At 46.2% G+C, this 10,169-nt stretch overlaps 1 protein-coding gene across 1 annotated transcript in view; it reads left to right on the top strand.

Moving 5' to 3' along the window:
- Positions 1–6,404, top strand: part of PROSER3 (proline and serine rich 3) — an 11,425-nt gene extending 5,021 nt beyond the window's left edge. The window contains exons 6-12 of the mRNA XM_015816606.1: positions 478–557; positions 718–848; positions 1,711–1,895; positions 2,643–3,140; positions 3,896–4,067; positions 5,277–5,358; positions 6,036–6,404. Of these exons, the coding sequence (XP_015672092.1) occupies positions 478–557; positions 718–848; positions 1,711–1,895; positions 2,643–3,140; positions 3,896–4,067; positions 5,277–5,358; positions 6,036–6,102 (1,215 nt within the window). The 3' untranslated portion in view covers positions 6,103–6,404. The remainder of the gene's footprint in view (positions 1–477; positions 558–717; positions 849–1,710; positions 1,896–2,642; positions 3,141–3,895; positions 4,068–5,276; positions 5,359–6,035) is intronic.
- The last annotated feature ends 3,765 nt before the right edge of the window (positions 6,405–10,169 follow it).

Genomic DNA, 10,169 nt, shown 5'->3' with positions numbered 1-10,169 from the left:
GAGAGAGAGAGAGAGAGAGAGAGAGAGACAGAAGTGCAAGTGCCTCTGTCTCTCTCTCTCTCTCTCTCATGGGACTTGCCGGAGGGCCGTGGGAGGGCCGCATTTATATAGAGCAGGGAGGGCTGCTCGAGGGCCGGATTAAACCGGGCCGCGGGCCGCAAATGGCCCGCGGGCCGGACTTTGGACATGTCTGATCTAAAATGAGCAGCAGACACCTTTTCATTGCTTCCATCTGATGACCTTATTTCTTTTTTTCCTTCTGCCTTCACCTTTTGCCTACAAGAGAGTTACTTTCCATGGTCATGTTGCATTGCCTTGACTTCTCCATCATTTTCCCCTAATAAGTTACATGTTTTGCATTGGTGTGCATTTCCAGAGGCATTGAAAATTCCACTCTTCTCCATTTGGCAGACTCTTGGCATGCTTTCCCCCCATAGAGTTCTCCCTCTTTACACTTTCTTCATATGCTCTTTGCAGGGAGAAATGCAAGCTGCTTCTGCACCTGACACTGAGACAGTGAGCCTGCAGGAAAGAGCAGCTAGAGTCTTAAGCAGAAGGTACTGGCCTGATTTATGTTTGTCCATCACCCATAGACCAATGCCATTTTCCAGTTCTGTGCCTCTGCTTGGTGTCTCAGCCAACTGATATTCCCTCCCCCCTCCCAAATATACTTCCTTTCTAACAAGATGCTTTTCTCAATCTGTCTTTTGCTTATAGCATCTCACCACTGAGTGTCAGGCCTGTCAGCTCTGAAGGGCTTGATTCTACTACTACATCCACCAACCCAAATAGCACCACAGACTTGCCTCAACATGCTCTACAACATTCTGCAGCACACCAAGTGAAAGGTAGGGAGGGTGAGACATGTGATCTAGAATGATTTTTTCGCAGAGTTATTTATAAGTTTGGTCTGTGAAAGTGAAAGAAATGGTTACTGAGAGTGGAAGGGGAATGGGAGAACCCATGTTCAATCAGCAAAGATACTAAATTGATGCACATTTATTTATGAAAATCCATTATAGAGAAAAAGTGCAGGATGCAGATAAAAGATGGGGGAGAAGGATTTGAATGTGGTCATTGACAACAAGTTGAACATGAAACAGAGGTATTGTGTTTCTGGGCTGCTTGATATTTGAGATCTCAGAATAATTATTCCTTTCTACTTGGCATTAGTGAGAGTGCAGTTGGAGTTGTATCTGATTCTGGGTCCACCTTTCAGGAGATGTTGCCAGGTTAGGCAGAGTTCACAGACTTAATGACATATCTGGTAAAAGATAGGTTGAAGGAACTTGGCATGTTCATTCCACAGGGGAGGTATAATAGCCATATTCAGGTACATAAAGAGAAGTTGTAGGGAAGATGATCAAGAATCATATTCCATGTCTACAGAAACTAGGAGCAGAAATAAAGAGACACAAGTTTCAGTTACCACAACTTTGCTAAAATATAAGGGAAAACTCCCAATGGTAAGATCTGTACAATAATGGGACAGTCCACCTATAGAGGCTGTGTATTCATCCTCTCTGGAAGTCATTATGAAGAAGTGGACAGCCATTTCTCTTGCTTGGTTACCCTGAACTTTAGAGGATTAGACTAGATGAACTTATTGGCCCCTTTTAATTCTACAATTGTATGAGACGTTCATGAATAACTCATGTAGCTCTTTTGCAGTGATGACTTCAGATTCACAATGTCTTTTTTGTTTTCCAGAGAGCTTAGTTATTCCTTATCATATCACTCCAAGTTCTATAACCCATTCTTTAAAACCAGAAGATGACATCCTATTCCAGTGGCGCCTGCGGCGGAAGATGGAGGAAGCAAGCAAAGCCGTTGCTGCAATGCCTTCTGAAGTTTGGAGGAATCCATGCTTCCAACTGACCTGCACCTCTGGAAAAGTAAAGATTTGAAATCAATTAGTGGAATATGTGTAGATTTGGAACTGAGATGATGCAATGAAGAGATGCTTTCTTTCTGGAGGCTATTTCATTCCATTGAACTGAGTGAATGCTTTTGAATTGATTGCTTTGTAAGCATTTGCAAAAGAAACATCTTCATAAAATACCTATTTCTGCAAACCACACACATGCGTCCACCTCCACATATACTCTCCAGCCAGGAATGTTTCATTTTCATTAATGTTTTAGCAAACAGCTTAAGTTATGTTTTATCTGAAAGTCAGCAGCAGAATTTAGCCCTATGTTGTATGTCAAGAAAATTAACAGGGCAAGTACAGAATGCCCCATTAAGGGAAAGAACATAGTGCTGGGGCTCCTGATAACTTTTGGACTGTTTTCTTTCATTTTGTGTAACTTCATGGCAAAAGAGGCGTATAAGATACCTGTGGTTTTGGTTCAAAATTAACCAGATGTTTACAATGAATATTTCAAATAATGCATACATTGGTAAAATGACTTCTTTATGAGACAATGAAGACATATGTTAGTTAAAATGGCTTACGGCAGTTACATCACAGTAGTATTTAACTTTCTTGTGTAGTAAAACTCAGCATCAATGTAACATAGGAGACAACAGCTGTGCTGGTGAAGGAATTCTTGGTTTATTCTGCCAATAGGCACTTCTTCATTTCATGCTAGGAACAGAAGGCCAGAAATGCTCTTAAATATTTTTGTTCCTCCTTGCAGATGGAAAGAGAAGTTCTGAAGTCAACTGAACCAACTCCTTGGAGGGGCAAAGACCAAAAAGTGTTGTCAATTCCCGAGCCCCACCTAGATATTAAATATATCCAGAGTCAGTGCCATCCTTGCTCCTGTGCAGGCATGCCGAAGCATGGAGTCACTTCTGGGCAGCATATTGAAACCATTTCCCCCAATAATGGGATAGTGATAACTGGAGGCCCTGAATGCAGCGATAAGCCAGTTGTGAAGGATCCAACCCCACAAAAAGATCACGTCCCTGATTACCTAGAAACTGCTCCTTCAAGACCTGCAAAAGCCAATGAGTCTTTGAGCCAGACAACTTCATGTCATGTTCAACAGGCAGCTCCATCCGATCAGGGAATGCACTTGGAACTCAGCAGAAGACCAGGGCTATGCAGAGGCAAGCAGAGTCAAGCAAAACCAATTTCAGACTCCACAACACGCAGCCCCACAAAGCATTCAGTTCAACATGTACTATCGGAGGTACAAGGTCTAATCCATCACTCTGCCTGATTGTTATCACAGAATAATTCAGTGGCATTAGCAATAGCAATAGCACTTAGACTTATATGCTGCTTCATAGTGCTTTACAGCACTCTCTGTGTGGTTTACAATGTCATCATATTGCTCCCAACAATCTGGGTCCTCATTTTACTGACCTCAGAAGGCTGAGTCAACCTTGAGCCAGTGAAGATCCAACTCCTGGCTGTGGGCAGAGTTTGCCTGCAATACTGCATTCTAAACACTGCACCACCCAGGGTTCCATTTAGTAGGCATCCCCTCCTAAATAGAACTGCAGTGCTTCAGATTCAAAAGATATTTTGGAATGTACAGGCCTTCATGAAGCGCTGCCTATATATATTTAAAGTAGCTGTGTTGTCCTGGGATCATCAGGATTGCCACCTGAATAATACCGAATTGTAAAGATCCCAGGTCATTTGATTTTCTTTTGAGAACAATAATTTGAGATTATGTTTCAAGGAAAGGAGTTATTGCCCCTCTTCTCCAGTCTTGGGGCTTTAAATTCATTAGATTGGCCAGTGTATGACACAAGCACTGGACTGGTCTAGCTTGTCTCTTGGCCTGATCCCACTGACATACTGTTGTTTATCTTTGAAAGGAAGACACAGGATTCATAAGAGCATTAAGCAGGTCAGCTTTATCCTCTTTCCTGTCTACTTTCCTACTAAGGTCCTGAGAACAGTTTGAATGGGTTTTCTTTTTTCTGTCCTGTCCAGGTAGTTGCTGAAAGGCTTTTCTCCCCACCTGAATCTCCAGCTCTTCCTCGGGACAAACCAAAGAGACGCTCAAGGACTTTGGGTCCAGAGGAGGCTATTCCAAAGAATGTTGTCACTCCCTCCCATCCCCAACTCCTGAACATGGCTGCTCAGCTACTGGAACAGGCTGAAGGTAGAATCCATGGGACAGGACAGGTGCTTGAATATCATGAAGATCTTCATCACCAGCAATTTTGAGAAGGGGGTTTACACTGCATTTTATTGTGCATTTCTAAGTGCGAAGTTATTCTTCTCACTTTGGGAGTTTTCCCATTAAGCTTGTGTGGGTCAAGATTCTGATTCCTTTGTTGGCTGTCCCTGGGCATGGGGCTGGAATGTGATCCCCTCTGCAGTACTTCACTTGGGCAAAGGGTGAATTTAATTTGAACTCCACAACTTCAGTTAATCATGCTTGGAAAGAAATAAGGATCTAGTTCAGTGGTTCTCAACCCCTTTTGGGGTCGATCGACCATTTCACGGGGGTCGCCAAGCAAGGCTGTCCGCCATTTTTTTTGTCCGCCATTTTTTCCCCCTTTTCCGGCGGGTCCCTTGGGCTGGGCCAGCTGGTGGTTGGCCTGCTCTGTCTCTGCCGCTTGCCAGCTACGCCTCGGCTGGCGCAGGGGGCGGAACCACGCATGCGCGGCGCTCCCGGGCAGGGAAAGTCCTCGACTTACAACCGGTTGGGTAGTCCTCGACTTACGACTGGTTTAGTCCTCGACTTACGACCGGTTGGGGTCGCGGCATTAAAAAGGTTGAGAACCACTGATCTAGTTGGAGATGGGCTGACGAATACATAAAAGAGGCATGATACAAACAAACTGTGTCGTGTTGTATAGCTGTAGCATGTAAGTTTTATTTTACTTCCTTGCTCTACATCTGACTGCATTACTAGTTGGCATAGCCTTGATCCAAATAGGAAGCAGTTAAATGCTCCAATCGTAGCGGCTGGATGCTGCTACATGGTTATTTTAATAGGAACCCTTTCAGCATGTGTCATTCCTTTGCTATCCAGCACAGATGAGAGCAGAGCCAAAGGCACCGGTCAAGTTTAATTAAGATACAGAAAGGTTTGTGAGATCTGTACAGCGGAAGGGGGGGAGGGGGGAGAAGGAAGTCAAGATGATGGCTGGAGCAGTTGAAGAGTTCTGTATTTGTGAGGGGGTGGGAAAAAAAGGATCCTAAAAAACTGGGCTTAAAGCAATCAATGGAGTCCTAGGAATAGAAATATGGCTTGGCCTTAATGGGGACAGTCTTTGTTTAGATTAGTAGTGGAATTTAACAAAAGTGGCTTGCAATAAAAGAGATGGTTAAATAATGGAGATGCTATTTTTCTGTTTTGTAGACTCAGATGGCCTGGAATTTGAAGATGACCCTCTGTTACAAGTGCTGAGAGGTCAGAGGGAAACACTGCGCAACCAGCTTCGGTAAGTAGCCACCCTTCACCAAATGCTTGGAGGCCCCCTCATTTGGATGGCGGCTTCTTCACAGGTGCTTTTATCAACTATTTAGTCACTAAATTGAATCTGTCTCTGCTGAGTTTGATCAGATCTTCTGATATTGCAACACACAGTGATCATTATCCATTCCTCTCAAGTATTTTTCTGGGTATAGACGGGAAGGTGTAGAAATGTAGAATTCAACTTGATCATCTGACTGGGGTGTTTTTTTGGTAGTGCTGTTTAAGATTCAAATTCCTAGGGCTCTTGTATAAAATGGAAACATGTGCTGAGTGCCAGAGTACAGCATTTAAACATTCAGAGTTGTGCCAGCTTATTTTTAAAATGTTCATTAGAGTTTGGTACCTTGCTTGTTCTGGAAAAGCAGAACAAATTTTGCAAAGTATGTGCAACATGTAAATTTGTCTAATTGTATATGCATCTTTTGCTTAAGCGTTGTTGGTTTCTCTCTAGAACACAGAGTGGGAATGTTCATTGTTTTCTTGAGAGTGAGGTTGCATTGCTCCATGCTTTTCAACCGTGGTTCCATTCAAGATCTATTGGTCTATTGTTTTCCTGCTGTTAACTCTGGTTTCATGTTTTATGTTGCTCTGGTGCCCTCTGGCCTTGAAAGTGGTATGCATTTATGTTTCATTTTCTTGCAGAGCTGTGGATTTCCAGATCACTCAGCTGGAAAGTAACTCCTTTGATCAGGGCGTCTCTCACCGATGACCACCTCCTGTGTTCTCTTTGTTGAACCTTGGGTGGTTTAGGGTCCCTCCTCAAGGCATTGCTCAAATCCAGCATTATCGGGCACTTCGGGATGAATTCAGTCAAAGGGTTTTGAAGGTGCTTTTTATTTATTTATTATTAACTCTATAGTGGTTTTCAATGTCTGCCTGCCCTTAGCAGACCAGCATTTTCCTAAGAAGATATCTGGGATTCAGAATAGCCAAGCGATGATGTGTAGGGATGCCTCTACTTTATATTCAGTGTGCTGTTTCCATGGTTTCAGTGTATATTTCACATTGCATTTAAAATAAATGTGTATTTTTGGATCAAAACAAATTGTGATAATTTAGCAGTGTACTCTATCCAGATTCATTGTGTCCAGTGAAAAGGGGATCAATGGAATCCAAACTCATTTGTCTTGGAGAAAGGGGAATGAATATTTCCTTGTGTAAAGAACAAAGGGAACTTTTTGGGGGGAGGGGGAAAACATTATTTGTTTTCAAACAGAAAAGAAGGCTAAAGATCTCACCTTCCAACCCATATTAAGTTTGTTTATTTATTTATTATTTATTTATTATTTATATTTTTACCCCGCCCTTCTCCCTGTGGTAGCACCGCACAAGCCTGAGCGAGAGACGGCTGGAGCTGCAGGGCTGTCAGGGCTCAGCGGAAGCGCCAGGATCAGTGCCGCTTTCCAGTTGATCAGCGCTTCTTCGGGGCTGTCAGGGCTCAGTGGAAGCGCCAGGATCAGCACCAGGCTCCAGCTGGAGCTCTGCACCGATCCTGGTGCTTCTGCTGAGCCCAGAAGAAGCATCAATCAGCTGGAATGTTGCAGCATCTCCAGGGTCTTGTGATTCACATTCAGATGCTTGGCAACTGATTCATATTTATGACGGTCAGTGTCCCAGGGTCATGTGAAGTGACCAAAACCTGCTGCAACCACCCAGCAGACAGGGGAAATAAAAACCAAACACTCCCCCACCCCACCTCTGCTGACAATCTTCAACAGAAATGCTCACAACAATGAAAACCTTGGACAGGAGGAAGAGCGCCACCGGGTGGGCAGGCAGGTGTCTTGCTCGGCTGTGGTTTGGGGGGCACTTTTTTCAGTGCCATTGTAACTTCGAACAGTCACTAAGTGAACTGTTGTAAGTCGAGGACTACCTGTGCTTTATCACTTTTTTCCTTTTTTTTTTTTGGTCATCAAGGTTTTGACACCTTGCTAGGCGACTGGTGGGACTCGGATGTTGCCATATCCTAAAAGTGGTACAATGGGTGAAAAGGTTGAAAAGCCCTGCCTTAGATACTGGAATCTCACTATGTCAGTCTACCTTGGTTTGACCCACTTGTGACGGCAGAGCCACGTCAGCTTGTGCAAGGGCAGGATTACACCAGTGCACAAAACATTCATTCGTGGATGTTAAAAGATTTGGAAAACAATCTTCGGAGCATCTGTAGGAACGATAGTCCTTCTCTGCCCTTTATAGTATATTTTGATGTCTGCAAGAGAAGGCAGGAGAGGGGCCTGGGTTCAGGTTGGCTGCTTGATCCCAGTCATCTTGTTCTCTCCTGTTCCTTCAATAGTTAGGAAAGGAAGTTTTTCAATCCAGCTTTCCTCCCCCCTCCCTTTCTGAATTCCAGAGGTGTTGGACTTTGGTCCCCATAATCCCTAACTAGCACTGGCCATTAGGCTTTGGGGAGTTAGTGTCCATCACATCTGGAGAGTAGCCTTTGCGTGCGAGAGGGCTGAGGGGTTCTGTGCCTCTTCGGTATCTCTGAACTGTTTTGTCTTATTCCTGGGCAATCTCATCCAGGCCTGGTTTGGCTTGTAGACCCACAAAAGTAAAAAAGATTTTGGAGGCGGGGGGTTGGGGGTGGATAACGGGGGACCAGCTACTCTGCACGGGGCCTGCCTCTCTCCAGGTGCAACAGAAGCGCTTTCAGCTCTTTCGTAATTCAGCCGCCACCAGCCCTAGAAAAAGGGAGGTGGCCGATTTACACAAGGACTGGGGAACGCGGGAGAAAGAATAAAATACATTTTATGTGCTAAAAAGGAGGAGGAGGAGGAAAGCGAATTCTCCCCAGACGCTCAATTCAATTCAATGCAATTTATTTGATTTATATACCGCCCTTCTCCCTTGCGGGACTCAGGGCGGTGAACAGGCACATTAATAAAAACAGCGATACCATAATATTTAAAAATATTAAAAACTAATTCAATTATTTGTCCTGTCCTAAAACCCACTATAATGGGCTTTCTACAGGGCGGCACCAGGGCGAACGAACTGGAGGGGAGGACCTGGCCAATATCGGTGCCTCCGGGAGGGGCGGCGGGGGGGGGGGNCCACGCCACTTTCCCGGCCGCGCCGCCTTCTCGCGGCCTCGGCTCGCACCCCCTTTTGTTGCAAGCGACCGATCGATCCCCGCTACTCTGCCGCCGCCGCCGCCTCCTCCTCCGCCTCCTCCGCTCTTTCTCCAAAGGCTGAGCCCGCCCCCGCCAGCCAGCCAGCCAGCGAGAGAGGAGCGAGCCTCGGAGGGACGAGTGCGCCATCCCACGCCGCCTCGCCTCGCCTCGCCTCGCCCGGCTGCCTCGCTCGAGGGCCGACTGGAGACCTAGGAGGAAGGAGGAAGGACCAGCATCCGAGGGGCCGGGCCGGATCGGATCGGGCGGTGTCGTCGGGAGTCGGGCGGCTGGCTGCGCCCTCCCCTATTGTCTCCGCTCGGCTCGGGACTGGCTCGGACGGCCGTCGGTGCGGCACGGCGGGCTCGCGGCGCCATGGTGGTGAGTGAAGGCTCGGGTGGGCAGGGCAGGAGAGGGCTCGTCCGTCCGTCCGTCCGTCCGCCTGGCTGTCTGTCTGTCGCGGGGAGAGCGGGGTGGGGAGGGGGGGTGGGCAAGCCCTGCTCTCCGCCTGCCGCGACATGCACCTGTTACCATCGAAACCCAGAAGGGGCGCCCCGCGCGACCCAACCCCGCCGCCGCGTTCACGCGACTCCCCTCTCGCGCGTGGTTGCATAAGCGGCCAGAGATGAAAGTCTCTGCGAACCTCAACCCCAGCCCCTCCTCCTCCGGACCTCCCCCCCCCCCAGGTCAGGAGTCCGCGGGGGAGCACATTTCGAGGGGACCCCCCCTCCCCGAATTGCCCCTTTCCCCGATGCTTTTCCTCTCCCCAGCTCCAGAGAGCCAGGCGTAAGGGAAGTCTTTGAACTCCTAAGATCTGGGCAGTGAACAGTTTGGATGTCCTCAATAGACCCCCCCACCCCCTCAAGGCCCAAATGGCTCTGCCCGGGAAACATTTTTATTTTTATTTTTAAAAAGGTTCCTCCGGGGATATCTCTAAGCCCGCCCTCCCCTGACTAACATCAATATTAGATTAGATCTGCATAAATATTAGAGATCCCATCCACATCCCCCCCCCCCATTACCTTTCTCCACTTTACATAACCTCAGTTCCTGGGAAGCCTTAAGATGATTTCCCAGGTCTGGTCAGCTGAATTTGCACCCTAAGAAGCAAGAAAGGCAGAAGGAGGCCATTGAGAGGAAAAATGGGAATTTTACTGATGTAAAGTGGAATATTATCCTATTTTCTGGCAGGAGATTTTCTTCCAATTGTCAATCTTCAGAACCAATAGACAAAGTTTCCTGATATTTGGGAGTTGATAAGAACATCTAATATAAAAGGCAGTTCCTTCAATCTACCTTAACCCAATCAGGTCAAAAGGCCACATTTTTGTTGTATTCCATTCTGCTGCATCACCTCCCATCATCCACAGCTGAGTGGTAATGGTTTATGAGAGCTGGAATCTAATACTTAAAGAAATCCGACATAACACTGGCTCACATATCGTATTCAGTGCTATTTTGCTTTAATTATGGTTGTTGAATAAACCTCAGTACCTTCACACATGGGCTAAAGCCATAAGCCATGATTTGCAAACATCAGTAGCTGGATATATGTAACCTACATTAAACCAGTCATAATGGTTTAAGGTAATAGATGAATCTATTTATTCATATCCTGTTCTATGTATACCTCAGGTGAGTGGACAGGAATAATAGGGTTTTTTTT

Source organism: Protobothrops mucrosquamatus, unplaced genomic scaffold (genome assembly GCF_001527695.2).
Source record: "Protobothrops mucrosquamatus isolate PMUCROS unplaced genomic scaffold, P.Mucros_1.0 scaffold468, whole genome shotgun sequence".
In the NCBI taxonomy this organism is placed as follows: domain Eukaryota; kingdom Metazoa; phylum Chordata; class Lepidosauria; order Squamata; family Viperidae; genus Protobothrops; species Protobothrops mucrosquamatus.
Note: the sequence above shows the minus strand (reverse complement) of the source record. Positions and strands in the feature narration are given on the sequence as shown.